The 20998-nt window shown below is 37.4% G+C and overlaps 1 protein-coding gene across 4 annotated transcripts in view; it reads left to right on the forward strand.

Moving 5' to 3' along the window:
- Positions 1-20998, forward strand: part of UMAD1 (UBAP1-MVB12-associated (UMA) domain containing 1) — an 82034-nt gene that overhangs the window by 45303 nt on the left and 15733 nt on the right. For all 4 annotated transcript variants that reach the window (XM_085310542.1, XM_085310545.1, XM_085310544.1 and 1 more), the window contains one exon: positions 18159-18244. In XM_085310542.1, the coding sequence (XP_085166668.1) occupies positions 18159-18244 (86 nt within the window). The remainder of the gene's footprint in view (positions 1-18158; positions 18245-20998) is intronic.

The raw sequence follows: 20998 nt of genomic DNA on the forward strand, positions 1-20998 counted from the left end.
CTTCCCAGCTGAATGGTGCTTGGTTTGTGAAATGGAGCAGCTGCGGTGGTTTTAGCTTGGCTCACAAAACCATTTGCTTTTTAATCAAGAACTTCAGATTCTGTGGTGGTTGTTCATGATGGAGATGGCCAGCTATGCCCTGTGAGACAGCTGTAGTATAATTGAGACGGCCTATGTGAAGCAAATATAAATGTTGAATGGACCTCTTTAAAACCAGAATATTCACTAAACTGTGACTGAATTTTTAAAAAGAGGAGAAGTTTTTATAAAATAATATAGGGACAGGAATTTACTACCGCCATGTACATGATGAAACATTTAGTTTATGGAGGTGTTTTATATATATTGCATAAAACAGGGTTTAAGTCTTTAATATTAGCATGCAAGTTATATGCCATGCAGTAATCGGGGTATAGGGGAAAATTTGTGTGTGTGCATAACATCATAATGAGAAATGCTGCAGTCTTCCAAAAATATTATTGCAAATACAGTTGAGGTCTCTTTCATTTCTTAAATTGTCTGGGATATGTTGTTTGTCCGAGCAGCAGGGTATATGTCATACTTTTATACATATGCTTGTTTTAACAACTAAAGATCCTCATATTTTTTCAAATAGAATAGAAGGCTCCCAGAGGCATTGAGAGCAATCATTAATCTTTAGTGGCAGTTATGACAGTTAAACATTTATAATAACTTTTTAAAGATAGTAAATATGGGGAAATAAGTGTTCCATCTCATATAATGTAAAACCTCAGACTGACAGTTTGTTTTGGATGGGATTTTTCTAAATAGCAGTGTTTGACTAAACCAAAAATATCTTGTTTCACATCACGAGTCAGAAAGTGCTGCCCATATGTTAAAAAAAAAAAMMCAAAACTAAAACAAAGGTTGAGTTTTCACATTTTGTAGTAATTTTGTAGTCACAGTTAATAACTGTTTTGAACTTGGAGTTGCTAGTTGTATGTTTCATGCTGAACTATACATTCTTCATACGTCTGACAAGTTTGTTCTGTACCTACAGTTAATTATAGAGATCTGAACATTTCACTCTTTCCCGACCAGCCTTTCTTTTCCCTTGCTCTCTTTTACACAACATTTTGCTTAACTTCTTAAAACACTGTTCCCAACTACATAAAAGGGCCCCTGAAGATAACAGTCCTTACGGCAGAATATTGTGTTGCTCCTAGATGTTTTCCTTTGTTTTCAAACACTTTGTCCCATTTTATGTTTCCGATGTGTGCAGTCCCAAACCTCTTTGATGCTGACTAATTGGGGGGGAGACAATGTGAAAGGGTTAATCCGTTACACTGGTATTAATGAGTCAGCTGGATCCCTGCCATTCTCTCATTTCTGGTTCACTTAGCAGTGATTGTCAATTATCACGAGTGACACTTCGTTTTATGGGGAGCAAGCTGGGAGGTTGGAAGGTAATACAGACTTCAGATGAGAACAGCCTGGTCTCAGGTTAATGCAGGTAAATATATCCATGCCATGTGGGTTGAGATAAGAAAATAATCTTGTTTTCCTCCCAGACCCCTGGGAACACTGAGAGTGTTGATAGTGCTAGGATATTTTAAGCTCACACGTGGTAGATTGAAAGGTGGACAGGTTGTTTTCTGAACTGCATTCTCTAATGTGCTGCTGGGGATTCTAGCGGTGCATATACTCATTTGATGCCCGTGCATTAGAAGTGAGATGGTGAAAGAAAGTCATTATTTGCATGTCCGTGCAAATATTTGCAGGGTCTGTGCAACTGAGAGCACCTTTCTCAAATCTCAGATCTCCCGTGACAAAGTTCTAAAAAAAAAATTGGATCAAGTATTAATCTAATGGTAATGTTTCTTTGGTCTGTCCTGACCTTTTAATTTATGGTTCTGGGACAGTATTAAGGAGACACTAATTTTAAGATGTGTTGTATTTTCATTACTTTTGATTGTAACTACAACTATAAGCTGATTAAACCAGCAGATAAGGAACAGGAAATCATGGTTCAGGACACTTTCGCAGGTCAGTTACTTTTTACTGGCCTTTTTATTAATTTAGAAGCAAAATCAAGCAGGGCAAACTCAAAATCCCTCTCTTACACCTTTTTTGAAGATATACACTTAAGCCTAGCTGAAGCTTATACACCTGTCCCCTGGTGCTTCTGTCTTGGTTCTTCACATTAAGGCAGCGATCCTTGCTCCTAGCTCTTTCCTTCGCTGTAGGAGTTGTTTTGCCTGCACTGATGCCTGAAAGAYAGAAAACACATACAAGGTGGCTGCAATTTGGGTTGGACCTTAGGGAACTGGGAGGAGGTGGGAGTCTCTTAAACTTTGAAGCATTCCCTTCTTCCCAGATCTCCGCAGTGGCTGGGACCTCTTTCTAGATGTGGCTCTCTAGAAGCAAGTGCACATGTTCAGTTCACTCATCTGACACTGTTCTCTCTATGGCAGAACCTTTCTCCTGGTTGCAGCCTTTCAGAATAGCTGGTTAGGTGAGGTCTATTCTTTATGGTGCTGAATGGTGCGGAGATCAAGAAATAGATCACTTGTAGGAGGGTTTGACTGCAGATGCTTTCATCTGGGAGCAAAGCTTCCAATTTCATTACTGGAGGGAAGGAGACTTCTCTGCATGCAAAGCCAGTGTTTAACTTAGGTGCTTTCTGATCACTTTGGAGAAGCTTATTAACATCAACTACATGGGGAGCCTCATCTCCTAACTTAGGTGTCTATATTGTACCTGTTTCCCTTTCCCAGTAAACTGTCTGTCAATTTTTTGAGCTGTCATATTCTCCCATATTACTTGGGGGATAATTTACTACTTTTTAACAAACTCAAAACAGATGCAGTCTTCCAGCTTCCCAATTGCTTAGAAAGTTTGAGATCAGAGGATTTTGAGGCCTTGGTTCCTAATTAATCCCTTTGGGGCAAGACAGTAAAGCACATAGTCTTAGCAAAGGAAATATTTTTTAACCACAGAACCTTTAAAATTAACTGATGTGGGATATCTGAATGATAGAATCCTGTATGTTGTCTTCTCCCATGTCCGATCTCGTTCATGTAAAATTTGTTTGGCCAATGGTGGTTTTGAGAGAGGATAATCTGATTTTATCAACTTACTGCCACCCAAAGGCGCTACTGCCCTCCACTTCAGTGATCTTACTTTGCTTCAGCTCCRGTGTTTGTTGGACTTCTTTGTGAACCAGTTCAACTCCCAGGAAAAAAAGTGAGTAGTTTTCTGCTGGGTTAATAAGCAGAAAGCCTGATGTTCATCAGAGTCAGTGCAATGGCAGGGTCATAAGAGGGAGAGGGAACATGAATTCCCCTTCTTAGTGGCAGTGAGCGATTAGATCAGCTCACTTGGTCTCACGGAATTTCACCTTTACTCCAGGCAAAAATTAAAGACGACTGATCATATTGCACATAGAAATAGTTGCTCTATTTAGAAAATCTCTCCTTCTTAGGCTGGCTCCATACGGACTGAGCTGATCTTTTGGCCCCCTGTGGGAGGTCCAGTTTTCTCACCCAGCTGCAGACTCTACAGTCTTGCCATTCAATTTTCTGCAATTTTGTGAACTGTCTTTTTCTTATGGATTAGTGTTGTACTGTTCTGGTAAGGTGAGCTGGCACAAAGGGGTTGAGTGATGGAACCACGTAAGGTAAGAGTGAAGGCAGAGTGCTGAGGGAATGGGAGGAGGGAATGGAAACACATCCTTAAGACATCAGTGAGATACTATGTAGCCTTTTAATATCTCATCAGACAATATGTTAAGGTATCTGATAGTGAACCAGGCCCACTTACTAAGCTGTCAAAAAATTCAGCCAGCAAAAAAAAATTTTCTTCCAGGTCAGAGAGCAGAACTGATGCCCTGAAGAATTGGACTAGCCTCAGACAAAGAACTGGACAAGGGAAGTGGCACAAACAACATCTCAAATTGGGGAAGGAGCAAGGGACCACCCATTTTGGCAATATTTAGCTAGTGCAACTGCAGTCATGTCCTTCTGCTGCGCTTGCGTTTGTAGACTTCCAGGCACAAAGTCTGCATTCCTGTCTTCTTAGAAGAAAATGTGAAATCAGTAGCCTTCTGGATAGACACTGTGTTTTGGGGAGAAGAAGGGAGTGTCATTTTGTGATCGTTGTTCTGGATTTTCCTCCCACCAGTGTTCAGTGTACATCAGGTTACACATTGGATTGGGGGCAGGTAACAACATGAAAATTTCAGGTTGCAAATACAGGACATGTTCCTGAGTTGAGCACATGAAAAGTAGAAACCGCATCATGGAAACTGCAATCTCATTTGCTTTGTGAAGATCATTAATCTACCGTAATGGTTCCCAATCAAACACGAGAGTTGAGGTCTTTGTGACCTAGAATTTCAGCTGCCAATTTTCAACCAGTTAGATAGGTATCTGGTAATGCAGACCTTTAGGCGTAGGTTGGTTTGTTTTGTAAGAACAGTGGAGTGATCTGTATTTTGACTTTTCTTTGACTAACCAGGTAATGAGCTCAAAATGAAGATGGTAAGGAATATAGCAAGAAATGGGAAATAAATATGAGTATGACTATTTTGTGTCTCATCTTAGTAAAATGTGTGTTCTTCAGGTCCATTTGGATGTATCCTAAACAGAATTTATGCAATTGTATAATCCTACCTACATTTTTACTGATATTCACTGATATTCACACCTGCAAGAGATTAAATACTTGGACAGATTATTTGCATTGTTCAAGGAAAATTTTAGATTTATGTAAAAACACTGTACTCATAATGATTTGTGAAGCCAGTTTATGGAAGTCCTGAGAGAGTTGTCATCCACACTAATGTTGTTTGCTTTTGGAGATGACTCTGAGCACAGCAATTCAGCTTTGTGTAGTGGGTGTTCACTTGTCTGATTCCCTGGGGCTGACAAAGTAAAAGCTAAGATTCTCATCAGGAGAAAGAAAAGGACAGAAAACCAGCTGTTCTGTTGACCACTTCCTGATGAAAAGGAGGAAAGCTGAAAATATATTGATCTCAGGTTTTCTACAGCCTACAGGTAGCAGCAACTTGTTCTGTAAAAAGCAGCATTTCCTAACATTATAATAAAGTGTTCGAGTTTTGTTGTATGTTCAAGAATTTTATTGTGTTATTTTGAAGTGAATGTTAATATATCTTTGAAAATTTACATGGTGATTTGTATACTGTCCACAGGAAAGTGGAGCCTACTTTTAATCCTGAAATACTGTTTTTTTGTTTTTTCACAACAAAAAGAAAGACTGCTGTGACAGGATATGCTTTCACAAGACAGCTGAGCCCCTCGGCCATCAAAAAGGGTGATTCCGCTTCTCCTTCCTCCTGAAAGCATGATTACTTTCCCCCTTGGGCCAGCTCTGGTATTTATTTGACATCTCCGACTTAGCTCTTTAAACCAGCAGAAAACCAACATGGCAAAAAGTGGGGACTGGTTTCTGGTTTTTGTTTTTTTTTTCCTAAGTAACAGGAACACTGGGACTGCAGGGCATTGTAGGGAGAAGCAGGACTGCTCCTTTTGGCAGCATCAGGCTGTTAGATTGACTCAGCAGTGTTGTGAAAACTCACCCTTAGGTAATAGTGTTCACGCCATACACTGAATGACAGTTCTTCAACTAATAGCCAGAAGGAAATTATCAGATGTACGTAGCTTGTTTTTATAGGGCGGCCTTGAATGTTCTCGGYATGTTATGTTTTGAAATAGATACCTATTCTACTCTAATCATGTTATTGCATGAAATTATTCTGCAAAAGAATTACACATGCAGGGTGTATTTGCCTGGGAGCTTGACATTGAGCAAGTAGGTAACAACCACAGAACCTGGAAAACTGTGTACCTTGGACTCTGTGGCAGTCTGCCCACTGGATTTGGGGGAATTTAAAAGCCTTTGTAATTCTGGCATGCTCAATCTCGGATGCTCCAAAGCCTGAGACAGAGGCTTTCCAGTGGTCCTTCATCCATGAACATTGGCAAGTTTCTCTTAGGAGTTTCTCTCGTTTTCTGATAGCCCCTGTTAACCTACCTGATGTGTTGCAGCGTATCGTGGGTGTCTGTAAGGCTGACGTTCCCTGGAAACCCTGGCTGCAGTGCTTAAAAAGCCCACTGCAGCTCGCACAGTCAGTTCCCAAAGGCCTCTGGCAAAGTGTGTGGTTGCTTGTCAGGAAACCAGCAATACTCCTCCTGCAAACTGCCCGGCTTCCTGTGTGCTCTTGAAGCTGACGTGAGCCTACGTGGGTTTGAGGGTTTTCTTTACTCCCCTTTCTTTCTTTTTTTTTGGAACCAATGTGAATGTTTTACTTTCAGTTAGAGAATGCCATTAAAAAATATACCTTTTCTATACAGAGATTAGGAAAGGGATTGACATATATTACTAAAGTGCAGGCATAATTTGACATAAATATGATCAGTAGCACAGTTTTAACAGCTGATAACAAATTGTAGACAGCTGTGGCTGTTCTTCGTTTCTTCTGTGTACGATAAGAATATGGTACAAAGTTCTGGCAGATTTTTTTTTTAGTGAGTTGTTCGAATACTGCATAGATTGTGTTTAGTTCGATTGTTTCTCTTTGSGTTGCAGGCAGTGTCAATGTGACTTTTTCGTGTATATGCAAATGTTTGACATTTTATTGAAAGATGCAACTGAAAACATACCGTGTTCATTATAAAAACTAGAATTTTTGATTCATTATCCTTGTATCCTTGTGAATGGATATTTTTAATGCATTTTTTAGCCTTTATAATAAGCTAAACCTCTCTCTCTGTTCAGAAATTTGTATTTGCCTTTATTTGTTCCATCCCTCCTCTTCCACCCCCAAATAATTTCTGCCTTCTTCTTTGTATGATTTTAAAGAGGTCTGCTAATACTTTAAGTCCTGATACTTTAAATTTTTTCCTAATAAACCTATACTATTCTACTTGTGTAATGTGAAAATGCAAGTGAAAGTCCAGACAATGCTTAGAAAGGTTTTAATGTATGGAATTCAGAAATACAAAAAATCTGTGAACATTATATTCTAGCATTTCATTGTCTTTAAACTCACTCAAGCAATCTGCTGATCATACTTTAAAATGAACATTTCCATATTGTTTACATAGAAGTCAAAAGTAAACAAAAAGTTCCACAGTGTAGTTTCTTTTACAAAGCTGGCTTTAAAATAAAGTTCCTAGAAATGCTAAACCAGCTTAAAGCACAAAAGTAATCAGAAAATAACACTTTAATCCTAGTTAATCCACATTATTGACCTATGTGCTCTAAAAAAAAATAAATATAATTATGTAGTCCTTTAATCATCTGTGTGGAGCTAGTTATTCGTGAGAGAGGTCTGATCTGAAGATTAGCTACTGTGCTGGTTTTTGCCATTTCTGAGGACAGGTTAAATGGATTTGTATTTTATTCTGTGAGGAGACTGGCTATTTCTTAACCCATTTTGGAGGGAGTTTTTTGTTTGTTTCTTTTCACTTTGCCTGCTCAGGTTTGAAGCACATCAGAAAGTGGTAGTAATAGAATGAAATTAACAGCGTAAACTGAAACCAGTATTTAAAGAGGTCTTGGAGGCAGAGATTTGTTGTTTGTTTTCTTGAATGATTTGTTAAAATTGATTTCCTGTTTTTTTTTCTATTCAGAGCTTGTGTGTAAACCGTCTTAGGTTCATTTACAAACTTGTACTTGTCTGTACACACAAACCAAACAGGTTTGTTTGTTTGTTGTCTTGTTTGCTTTCTTTCTTTCCTTAGGAAAACAAAATACATTGTGTTTATAAATATTCTACAAGCATACATCTGAAAGGCAAAAGCAGCAGCAGATATAGCATAAGGTTTTCACTCAGAATTGACATTATATATATTGTCACGGTGACACAGGACTGCAGCAGTCAGGCTGCCTTCTAGAAAAATGAGAGGAGGTGAACTTCTGGAGGCAGAATATTGTAAACCTTGCTGAAGTGTGTTTGATGGAAGCTTAAATATTCTGACTTGAATTTTTGCAGCAGGTATATCGATCCCTGTAGGTCAAATAGACACATAGGAACTGTATGTTGATATATCAATATAACTTAGTGCATGTGTACTTGTGTTTTAAATTAATTCTACCAAAGCCTGTTGTAGAGTTGCATAGGGACTACTATGCCTCTGAGAGGATGCTAACTCTTTTAAGTAGGAGCTGAGATTACTTTAGAGAAGATTTGTTACAATTATGTAGCATAAAAAGTTACTTTAAATGAATATTCTGTCATATGTATCTTTTCTTCTCCCACAAAGTTTGGTTTTCTGGTGCTTTGAAAGTTTCTAGAAGATGTTAAAGAAAAAAAAATCCTGATAACTTCCATGAATGTTGTATGTAGCTGCTCACATACGAAGGCTGATTAAGGGAATGAGGCTGTTCATGATCACCTGCTTATCACAGTGCAAAACTCCCGCAGCAGTTAGCGAGACAAAAATGTAAGTAGTCCTAATACAGGTAGACTGACTGATTTACTAATTTTTCTGTGCGTTTTTCCCACTCCTTCATTATTATTAAAAATTGCTTTTTGTTGAAATGTATCTAAAAAGCTATCAAGACAGAGTAAAACACTGTTCCCTTGAATGGAAGCTCAATTTCTTAGTGAGGTATATGCTATTCTTTCTACCTCACTATGATAAACATAGCTATTTCCCTGAGTTATTCTGGTGACTTTCGCTTCTTATTCCTCCCTCGCCAGCATTCCTGCTGACCAACCACTGCAATATTTGCTGATTGTCTTGCCTGCAGACTAAAAAGAACAGAGAGCAGTGGGTTTTTCTGTCAGTAAGGGCATGACTTTTGGTCTCTCTTCACTATCTAGCTACAGATTCTATAAAAATCACCTAGTCTTCTATCTTTGTGCCAGTTTCAACCATATTTGACAGTGGTTTCTTGTGTTATCAGGGGTTGAGGTGGGTCATGCAAATCTAATTCCTTGGGAAATCAGCTTAAATATGCTTTATTGGTTGTCTAACATAATTTGCATTTATGTAGCCACTTTCATATGCAAACCTCAGGCTGTCAACACCCCCATTTTGGACAGGCAAATCATTCTAATGCATGCTGGGCCTGGTGACATGTAGGTTACCTGGTGTAACCAAGAGACTATTAGCAATCCAAACAGACTGCAGATTTTTAAGTGCTAGAAAAATGCACATCAAAGCATATGATGTGCTGTTTTCATTCTGTCTAGGAGTACCTATAGAAACCACACCATGGAAACAGTAGGAGGGACAGGGATGCAAGATTTCTTCTCCCTATGCCTCAAGAGTCTTAACCTCATAGTGCAAAGTTGAGTGTTACAAAAAATATTTACCTGTTGAACAACACTTCAGCCTGTAATCTTAGATAGATTTTATGTTAGTTGAACTGCTGGGAAGAAATTGCTAAAATGTAGATGTTTAACAGCAGGCTGTTTACCAGCAGTACTGTATAAAGTGTTTAGTGTTGTTTTCAACTAAACTTTTTTAATTTGTTGTTTTTACTAATTTTGCCCCATAGCCTTTTATKTCAGGAATTAAATCAGGAATTATCAGGAATTAAAGAGGTAAAGACTTTTACTGTTTTAAGATAAAAGTTCTTATCACCCTTCCAAGAAGAGTAAGAAAATGCAGGAGGGATTATGAAGTTCAGGATGGTTATATCCTCATCAAAGGTAAAGAACAGGGAGTTAAGCAATAGTACTAAAACTAAAAAGGCAAATAATATTGTTGTTGCCTCCTTCTCTCTTGGAAAAACRATAAGGACACTGTACAGGCTGTAACTTTGGAAGAAAAACTTGTTTTCCACGGTTGCTTCTTTTGTATTCGCTGCATACCACATCATCTTTATAACACAGTTGGATTATGCTAAGTGTAGGTAGCTTTCGCTACCCAGGAAGCAGATCTGAGGTTGAAGTGGAAAGGAAGGAGGTGATGTGATTTAATAGTAAACTTCTCCAAACATCTAAGAATTTAAAGCACTTCCCGTTTCAATCTTGACATCAAGCTAATGTAGTTTCTTTGTGGAATAATTGCATTGGTTTAGATGACCATGACAATAAGCTGACACTCAGCAACTATGTTAAGAGTAAACCTAAAGAAAGAAGTAATTAATTTATAAAAAATTTCACTTTAAAAGAAAGATTAGGTGGCTTACTTCTTCAGTAAAGTATGATTCAGTTGGGCTAGCTAAGCTTAGAAGGCTTGCATTTGTTTTGATGTGAAGAGAATAGACTTATTGACAGATGAGGTAAATGGCAGGAAGAATTAAAGGTTCTCTAGGAATGTCAAGAACTGCAACTTAATGCATGTGGAAACTGGCCTATGGCATCTAATGTATGCCTTCCAGGCAGTTTTGCAGATTTTTTTTAAGAACAATCTTAAGTGAAAAAGGTTAACAAATAGTAGTTATGTTGGGAGCTTATCTGTAGAACAATGCAAGTTTAACAAAGGAAGAGTAGTGAATAATTTTGACGTTCTCCCTGAGGTCTGGGCACGCTCGCCTAGGAAGGCACGTGATTGTTCTGTCAAAGGACTGAATGCTTCTGCTGGGTGGCTGATGTTTTTGGCTTCTGTCATATAAATTAATTGAACGTGTCATAAGCCCTTACTTGGATCTATAATATGTTGGTTGCTTTAGCACTGAAGATATATTGAGTAGCCCAATAAATTGTATTGCTTGCTTATTCCAGTACTAAAACAAGATAAACAAGATAACAAAGGTGCTTCAGCATCTAGGGTAATGAACTCTAGAGTGGGCTTCTGAACAGCAAAAAAGAAAACTGAGATTTGCTGAAAGAAATGCAATGAGGAGGATATACATTTTGGTGAGCTACCTAGAAAGGTTGATATGAGTATATCATGGAGTGGAATGTGCTTATGTGGAAGCATTGCACCAATAAAACAGAATGGGATTGATCCTTCATTTTGCTTTACGTGGAAGCATCATCGTGTCAAAACAAAACAGAACTTTATCTTAGGGGAAGCTGACATATTGGCTCATTTGTGAATGAATTCTCGAGCTTTCTTTGGATGAGAAGAAATTATTGCATTTGAAGAGAGAGATTTAATTGAGAGCTGAGAGAGGATGTGGAATCTTAGTCTTTGGAGACTTAAAATTCAGACGGACAAGAGTCTGAGCAACATAATTTAGCTTTGAAGTTAGCTCAGCGCTGAACCAGAGGTTGCACTAGGTGACCTGCAAGGATTCCTTCCAACTGAGATTTTGTTACAAATCTAGCTTTTAATCCTTCACAGTTTTCTGAAAGAGTCAGCCACCTCTTAAGAGAAAGGCATGTGATTGGAGGGAGTGGGAATGATTTAGCCTCACTGAAGTGGTTGGAGATGGGACTGAACTTGAGTTCTAAGCGTCTTGTATTTTAGTGTCTAGGAAAGCTTGGAAAGAACTCAAGTCCTTGAAATACAAAAAGCATAGAAATAGAAAAAAATGCAGCTTGCAGACTGACAAAAGTAAAAAGCTTCTTGCAAACTTAGAAGTGTCTATATATGAGGTGCTGAAACTCTACAGGAGTCTTAATCCTCTTGTAGTGTTTTTCTATTGCTATCTCCCCAAGAGTTTTAGCCTGGAAAAGAAAAGTGTAGGATAGTTTAATGAATCTGTAGTTTACTGTGATCTTGATAGCCCATTCTGACAGGCATACATGTCATCTAACACAGTTGTTTAGGAAACTGGAGACTCTGCATTAAGGACAACTAGGGAAGGATGTGTTATCAGTGTGATTGCTGGTTGGCAATTTGAAGTACCACCTCCATAATCTTCAGTGGTGTGTGCAGTGCTTGAACTTGCTATTCCTCTTAAATAGTCATGCTTGACAAAAAAAAAAAAAAGAGAGAGAGAGAGAGAGAAAAAGAAAAAAGAAAAGGATTGGGCAGTGTACATGTTGCTTCATGTCTGTAAACACAAAACCATTTTACCTTGTTGCAGTTTCCCCCCTCTCTTTCAACAAGTTGGAAGTCAGTCATTCAGGGTTTTCACTTGCAACTGTGATGTTCATACAAATTTTCTCGTAGGTCATCAGGATAATGAGAGAAGATGCTTATTAAATTTTACTCTTGATCAAGGGTACATTTTTAGGACCTCTTTATATCAGCAATAAAAACACTATTGAAACTTAATATAACGCTGCCACCGCTTTGCCATGGGCCTGCTTAGGCTAACAGACTTACGCCTTAGGATGGACTGACAAAGACTTCCTTGTCATTCACCCTTACACAGCATAATCTCTTAAACTCTTGTTTTGCTGAAAGTTACAGCTGTGGGGAACCTTTTTGCTGATATATTGGATTTTTAGGAGGTATTATTAGCTTGTTGAAATGAAACTGCTGCTGATATGAAAAGCTTCAATATGAAACCCGGATGGGGTGACCTGAAACTAGGATGACTTCATTGTTTTGCCAACTGTACATATTCTTAAAAGGCTATTATGTCTTGGCCATGTGCACATAGAAGCTGATGAGGATTAAAGTGTAGCTAGCACAGTACTAATACTGTATAAATGGTAGTCCCACTTTAAGAAGGGAGAAGAACCATCTGTCAAGGTCCTATCTCTCTCATTGAAGAGGACAGCAGTTGGCCAGGGACTTTATTGATTCAGGTGAATCAGTAAGTGATGTGCTAAGAAAAAAGAAAAGAAGAAGGAAAAAGAGGAAGAAAGGGAAAGAACTTAAAAAAGGTTTCTAGTGGGGCTGGAAACAAGTGGAAGCTGTGAGACCCTGGCAGTTGGTGAAACCAGTAGGGCTGGGAGGACTGAGCAGAAACACATTTCCTCCCTGCTGAAGGATCTGAAAGCTATTAAATGAGGCTGAGAGAAGAGCAGAATTCAGAAAAGTGAGATTGTAGGGAGTCCTATGCATCAGATATTCAGAGAGGAGAGGGAAATATAGTAGTTTTTTTAAAATATCTCTCTAGATTGAAAGCATTGCTACTATTAATGGACTGAAGTTTGAAGTTCTGTTAGTTTCTTTTTGGAGCAGGATGACCTAATATTGGTGTGTCTGGCCTATCTTCCTTCCTCATCACAGAGAGAGAAGAAAAGGTTTATGAGTAAGAGAGAAGAGGGGCCAGAAAGTGCAATAAAACCTTTACACTTCCATAGAGCCACCTTCCTTTGTTTTCAGATCCTACTAATCCTCTCTCAAAACTGTTTGTCTTTTTGCTTTCAAGTAGAAGCCAGAATAAAATTTGCTGGAACCATCTCTGTGTAGGACATAGTATTAAAAGGTAGTACTGTGGCAATGGTAGTTTGTTGTAGGTAATGACAGGCAGTTACCTAAAGCATAAGGGAAAATAACTGTCTCTTTTGAATTTTAGGTGACATTTGGAAATTTATCTATTTGGTAGCTAGTTACTGCTAGTTGTGTTGTACATGCTCTACTTTCTCACAGGATGCTTGCACAGACTAGGACAAGTGATAGCTATTAAGTTATAAAAGACACTAAAATATATTTACAGTGGTTTTTTTTCAGCTGAGAGTTGGATAGACTTTTACGAGCAATGTAGGTACTGAAACGCTATCTGTTGAACAAGAGACTATAAGCTTGAGGATAACAAAATGCTGGAAGAGGAAAGAGTATAAATAGAAACCCCACTTCCTTGTTGAGTAGAAGCCAAACTTGTGGTTGAACTTTTCTATACAAGAGTTTGCTGAGATCTAGACAGGCAGCTACATGCTAGTTCTTGAAGAAGACAAAAACCTTCTTTTTGAGATCTAAGGAGAAAAGTGCCTGTTGAAGACCAGAATAGATTTTTTTTTTTTTTTCCCTGAGCAACAACTACCTGGAGTTCTTGGAAAAAGAAGATGCCAGTGGAATTCAGAGAATGTTGATGCAAATCCAGCACCAGCTCAGTCAAAGGAAAAATGTATGTTTGACCTTTGAATTTAACATCACTCATTTGGACCTGGGAAGGGCTTAGTATGACTTAAAATCAGCCACCCAAAATTGAGGATTTGACATGTGGGTGCAGCAGAAAATTGCACAAATATGTCTACTACTCTCTTTTCAAACTTGAAAATGTATTTCCATTGATGAGGCAATATTTTAGAGGAATAAATGTCATTTACTTTTCCTGAAAAATTCTCTTGGTGATATTCTGCATGTCACAGATTATGTTGCTACTGTTTAAACCACATTGTGTAGAATTTGTCTCATGTATCCCTTTCTTTCTAATTCCTGTATTCTCTAAATAGCATACCAAATTATAGATACAACTTCCATATTTTTAATAGGAGCTTTGTGACTAAAACTTCACATAATGCTCTTAAACCAAGCCAGAATCTCATTGTCTTGTAAAATTTTGCCTGTTATCTCTTAATTAAAATACAACTTTAAACTTACTCTAGTTCAGACAAATTAATTCAGGAAATGTTATGGCCTGTATTTATACAGGAAGTCAGCGTAGATTATTTCAGTGGTCCCTTCTAGCCTTATCTGTGAATTTATTTGCAGTTGAATTCTTATGAAAGGCTTTTTGGGGGCAGTCAGGAGGGGTGCTGCCTACTAAGGTCAGGAGTTCATGGTTTTTCAGAGCCAGATTTCACTTGTCTTGTTTGGCAAAATTATCATTATAGACTTATCTGCATCAAGATTGTATARGATTTTGGTTTTCTTTTTCAGTCAGAAGAGATTAGCTTTTTCTGAGAACAAGGCAGAAATATTTTTGCCTGTGTTCAAAGAAAAGGTTGCCAGTTTTTTTAAAAGGTACTTCAATATGGACTTAAATTGAAAAATTTTGTTGGAATAACTGAGCTACAAATCAGAACATAAAAGATGCTCAGAAGGCCCCGTGTAGTTTCTGCTCCTCAAGCTCTGTGCACTGATGAGGTGCCATCTATGCAATGTTTTACTTCATCTGCCTTCCTAACAGCTAGGTAGACTGAAAGAGGAGGTTGCAGGGTTCCTCATGGAGAAGAGGAAATGCCAGATGGGCAAGAAGAGCCTGAGGGGCTGAGACTGAATTGGGAAGAGAAACTATGACCTGTTGTGGAAGGAAGAGATTAAAACTTAGATGGGTGGGAAACCGAGGCCAGCTGACCAAAAAAAACCTGGGAGCGGTGAAACAAGATAGGCTGGTTATGGCAAATTTGGCAAGGCTGGTAGCTGGTGGAGATGTGAGAGCCTGGGATTGCAGAGATGATGTGAGATATTCGTTATTTGGATTTCTAGAAATAAGGAATATTAATTAGTTTCGATATTTGAAATAATCAAAGAAGTATGCAGAAAATACTGATTTCTCAGTATTCTATCCTGTGGATATCTCAAAGAAGTGTGCACTTGGCTGTAGCTGCTTTAACTTCACCAGCTCAAATAGTAAGTCTCTAAAAAGAGTAATGGCTGATCATTGTAGTACCATAAAACTGAAGTATTTTTTTTTGGGGGGGGGGTAGGATTTTTCTCATTTGCTTTTTTTATGAGCAAAGAAAAGATCCATATTAAATACTAACCTTGCAAAAAATCAATTAGAACTGTAAAACACTATAGATATTACTACATTTTGGTTTCCTTAAGAACTTATGACGTTTGGGAGTTGGATGTCAAAGTTCTAAGTCAAAAAATATTTAATTTCTCTCCAAATGAGCTGTTCTTATTATGCTTTTCCTGTGAATGTTTTTACATTTTTGACCTTCTTTTTTTTGTCCTGATTTCAAACAAAGACTTCTTTCATCTTAGGAAAAAATCATCACAGGAAAAAAGTATAGTCTGGATAGCACTAACATGTATGAATTAGGTCTTTTGTTTGATGCGTATAAAAATTTCCAAGTGTTTGYTCAGGAGGGGTATGTAAAGAAAATGAGGAAAAAAAAATGGTTCATATGTGTTAATATTTCTTAAATCTCCAGTGTAACTCTTTCAGTATGTTTATGCATACACCCAATTCTGCCCARTATGAGTCATCTCACTGATTTCAGTTAGCTATCCCTTTGCTGGCTACCCGCCTCTTCCCTTAGACACTTGCTTAGCCTTTGTCCAGCTAGCTGCAGTCTACCTGCATCTTCACAAGTCTCCTTGCTGCCAGCCTACGGTGCCGTGTCAAACGCTGATCTCRGGGAGGGCTGTCCTGTGGAGTTTTTCCTCCTGCATTTTTCAAAGAATTTAGGACTATCCCCCTTGTCTTGACAGGATTAACTACACCATTCATGACAGATGTTTCTTCAACTCACCTCTAAAAACTTTGAGAGGTGGAGATTCCGCTCCTTCCTTACATAGTTGATTTAAGTGCTTAATTTGAATCAGCCTTACTTCTGGATAAACTGATCCTAACCTAGCCCAAATTTGTTACAATTTAAATTCATTTGCACTCCTCCTCATCCACAGTAAATGGGTGCCCCAAAAAAGAGATTTTATTACTGTCTTCTTCATGTGTCTGCTAACTGTTTTCATGCCTTCCAAAATCTTTGCAATCTTTCATTGTAGGTTGTTTTCAAGACTTCTAATCATTTTTCTTTGCAGATCTCCTTACTTCGTTACAAAGGTGAACTAATGGTTTAACATAATTTATTTTCGTGGCTGATACTGATCTTATCTTCTGTATCATTACTTTGTAGGTGCTTACAAATTTCGTTTTTCACAGTATTGCAGGGAGGAATTGAAGGCAAACTGACTCGCTGTCTCATTTGTTCTCTTCCCACACCCTCTCTCTCTCTCTCTTTTTTTTTTAAGAGGTGATATGAGTACAAGTACTTTGTAGTAATTTAAGTTGCAAATTAATAGTTTACTGTGAAGCATTTTTCAACCTCAAAAAAGATCGACAGGCTTAGACATTAATGGCATTAATAGGCATTAATGACCTATAACAAAGCTAATTTACTGATGATGTTCTAAATACACTGTTAGAACTAGTATATAGAAAGCATACCTGATGACTAAACATTTCTGCTTATTTTCTTAAGAAACTTTACCAAATTTGCATTGCATTGAGGAGGCCTGACGCACTAGTCCTTCTGGAAAGATGCATTGCTTGGCTGTCATGAGCTTCCAGACCTAACTAGATAGGGGCTGTTTGTGACTGAGTCTACTGAGTGCACTGATTCTCCTAAAACTTGGAGAAAATTGAACAAGCAAGGCAAAAACACAGGCTTAGGAAAGGAATTCAAATATACTAAGTAGAACTTTTCATTTAGAATTGCTGCTGTAGAACTTTTTTTTAAGAGTACAGACTTATAAAATAATCCATTTCAGAGAGGAGTATCAGTTCAAATCAAAAAAAAACCAAACAAAACAAAACAAAAAAAAAAAACAAACACAGTTACATGACTAAATCCTTTTTGTCTTTCTAAGATGTCTCCTCTTACAGACTGCTTGTTGAGTAGCACTGACAGCATGAGATAATCCACCAAATCTTTACAGTCACTTGTGCAAGCTCCCACAGATAACATTAGAAAAGACAAGCTAGGTGGATATTTGTTTTAAAATATCTGAGAAATAAATACTACAGTTTATTTTACCTTTCGYCAGAATTGTTAAGGTACTTTCAATCTCTAAAATCAGATGAAATATTCTCTCTCTGGTTTATTACCATAGTGTGCCCTTCTCAGATTGGTGCTAGTTTCAACTTTTGGGATGAACTGAATCACATCTTATCAGTGAGATCCCTTACCTTTAGTAAGGTACCTAAACCTGTGCAGTGGGGTGAGTTTACTGCATAGTAGTCATTATCCATCAAATTAAAAAAACAGGAAATTTCTTTGAGTATGCTGCCCCTCTCTTTCAGATCTCATGCACAGATAAAATCTGTGTGGAAACTAGGTTGCAAGTGAGGACAGAGCTATGGTGTGCATTTGCTCCTAGCTTGACACGGGGTTAGGACGTGACTAATGTGTGCACCTGGTGTAGCCTTCACACCAGACACACGCATGCTGCTATTTCTCCTTTGTCTGACACTTTGCCATTATTAGAATTTGATAATGCTACAAAAATAGGGACTGGCTTTACTTTTCCTTTACTTTACCTTTTTCTTTCAACTAACTGAGTCAGATTTATTTTCTGGTTTTGCAGAACACTTCTCTGTTTCCTTGTGTTCAAAACTGTAAAATATAAATGTAACAACAGAATTCTCCCTTTCATGGAGAACAGCGTAATCTGATTTTAGGAAGACTCAAGTCTTTTCCTATTCCTTATAAACTATAAAATACTTCAATGATTTAAAGCTTTTTTTTTTTTCTTTGCTAGGTGACACAGTTGATGATCAAAGTAGAGAGTCGAAGGATAAAACGTTGTTTCCAGAGATCAAACCAATGTACAATAAACCTCCACAGGTAGGAGACTATTTCTTTATGTGTGCAAGATGAAAATTCATGCTTCTCAAACCAGGACTGTTCTGCCAGAGAAGGTTTTGGCAAATTCACATATTCCATAGACTAGGTTCCTACTCAGCCTTCCTATAGTCCATCACAAAAGAAACGTTACTAGTAACTAGATGGCAGTACTACTAAGGCCACCAGTATTAGATTTGAAAAAGCAATTGTAACAAGGTTGGGCTGTGTAGTATTGCTGAGTATTTTTTATTTTTATACTTGAGACGTGGAAATGTGAAACTGTAGCCCAAATGTTAATGAATTGCATGCAAGCATTAATGTGGTGAATAGTGATGGAAAATGTGAAACTTTTATGTAAGTAATTTCGTTCTACAGCTATCATTATAAATAATGTGTTGTAAATGTGTGAGTATAATAGAATGTCTTTGTGTTTGCCTTTGTTTCTGTTTCAGTGTATGGATTCCCTTTTCTTCATGTTGTTTGTTTACTGTTTAACCCATGCATACCAAAAGAGGCTTTCCAGAATATTGCTGAGTATGGTGTACATATACTATCTTCTTTTCACCTCCTGTGAAAATGCTTTTGCAATGTGTATGAGCCTCCTTTCCATTGCCATTTAGTTTTAGATATTTGGAAGGTAACTGTGAAAGATTTTGCTTGGAATTTTATGTTCTTTGGCAAGGGGAATATTTTGGGGCTTTTCTTACTTAGCCTTTTCTTCTTCCCCCTCTTTCTCATATCTGTCCTCAAAATTTCCTCTCTCTCTTGCTCTCTCTTTTTTGTGCTGTTTTCATATTTATTACTGCAAAGTCCCGTAGTCTGTCAGAGGTATATATGGTAATGTTACTCATTTAAAAATGGTTGATGTGTAGGGAGGTGCTATGTAGTCTCTCTCTCTTTTTTTTTTAATTTTAAATTAAAAACTGTGCCTGATACAGAAATCTGTATCAATTCTGTGAAGTTTCAGTAAAATAGGAACTTGTGTAATCTTAGAATTTTAAGTGTTTTATAAGTAAGAGGAATGAAGCAAAGTTTTCCAAATAAAACAGTAGACGTGACAGAGAAAGTAAATCTTTTATTTTTATCTTTATATTGGAAAAACTTAGATATCACAGAAGTACTTATATGAGTTGTTTGTGACAATATCATCTAAATTAAGATACCACAAATACAGCATTTAGTAGTATCTAAGTTATAAATCCCAGTGTTTAGATTTGGCTGTTTGGACTTGACATTTACTCAGAAAAGGTTCTCAAATTAAATAGAGCAACTGAGGATCATAGAAATGAAATGATTTCAGTATGGTGAGTATATCCATATTTATAAATTTATGGGAGAAAAACCAAGTTAGTAAAACTGGAAAAACATTATGTTACATATTGAATGTGTCATTGAGATAGAGAACACTATTTGAAATAATAGACTCGTTGCTGTTAATATGGGAATACTTTGTAAACATACTCTAGTATGTGAAAAGAGTTTTTGCTAGACTTCAAGTAGTATTAGCTATTTGTCATGCATGGTTGAGGAGAAAATTTGTTAGTTATTTAACTGCATCTTGTCACTTGGTGAAAACCTGCTTTTATTTTTAAGTATGATCTGTTTTACAACTTAACAGGTGAGACTTTCTGGGATGTGGAAAGTGATTTTTTTTTTGCAATGTGATTTAAAGAAAAATGAAATTGCTAATACTTTGTTCATAGATCTCCCCCTCATTCGGAAAGGAAATGAGTTTGGTTTTGTTTCTGAAGAAGAAAATATCTTCTAAAGTATTTTTAGTAACTTTAGATCCCTTTGGAGTTTCCCATTTACTTAGGTACTGTTGGATTTGATTTGAGTATAATTATTAAACTCTCAAGTGCACACTTCTGTGTAATCTTGCTTAATTTATATAAAGCTAATGCGCAAATAAAAGTTTCAAACAAAATCATCTTGCTGTGACTAGCAGCATTTAACAGCTTCTCTCATAACAATTGCAGTGCCTACAGCCTTCATCATTGTTTTAAGAAGTTCCAATACTGTATGAGATGCTGATAAAGGAAACTCAGATATTTAGCAAATTTGTGGGAAGAAGGCTGTTCTGAAAGGCCATCTTTAGTCTAAACGTGCAGCCTCCTTCTGCAGGGTGGAAAAAGAAGCTCCTCTGAGCAATCCCATGTGGAGTAATCACTGCATTTGCAATGAGCACAGACACCGCTTTGGGAGGATCATCTCCCTGTGATACTTTAGTCCGAGGGAGATGCCATGTTGGCCAGTAGGGTAATGACTGCTGTGGACCTAATCAAGCGTGTACAATCCCACTGAAGTCGCTTCAGGCTGATGAACTAGAAGTTATACATATGTTTAAGTGCTTTTCTGGATGGGGGCCAAAATGCTTAGTGCTCTGCAGAACTGAGAACTTAAATTAGTCTCTTTGTGAGTATGAAACACAAGGCTTCTAATTTTAACCGTAACACCATCAGAGTAGAAAGAGATATTATGTGTTTTTTTTATGCTTTTGGGTTTTCCATTCTTATAGTACAATTTGCAGATAATTCAATGTTTAACTAATTTCCCTGAGAATTTAAGATTGTAGAAACTGACAGAACAGAAGGTTAGTTTTGATGTATAAAAAGTGCTAGAAAACCTGTCATGTGGTTGGTGCTAGGTTGTTTGTGTTTTTTGTTGGGGTGGGGTTTTTTTTCGAGAATGAATTATTCCATTGGTAAATCGAATTAGTGCAATCATGTATTTTTGTCGTACTGTGAGAGCAGT

The sequence above is a fragment of the Rhea americana genome, unplaced genomic scaffold, assembly GCF_003343005.1.
Source record: "Rhea americana isolate MKP2758 unplaced genomic scaffold, rheAme1 scaffold_32, whole genome shotgun sequence".
Classification (NCBI taxonomy): Eukaryota; Metazoa; Chordata; class Aves; order Rheiformes; family Rheidae; genus Rhea; species Rhea americana.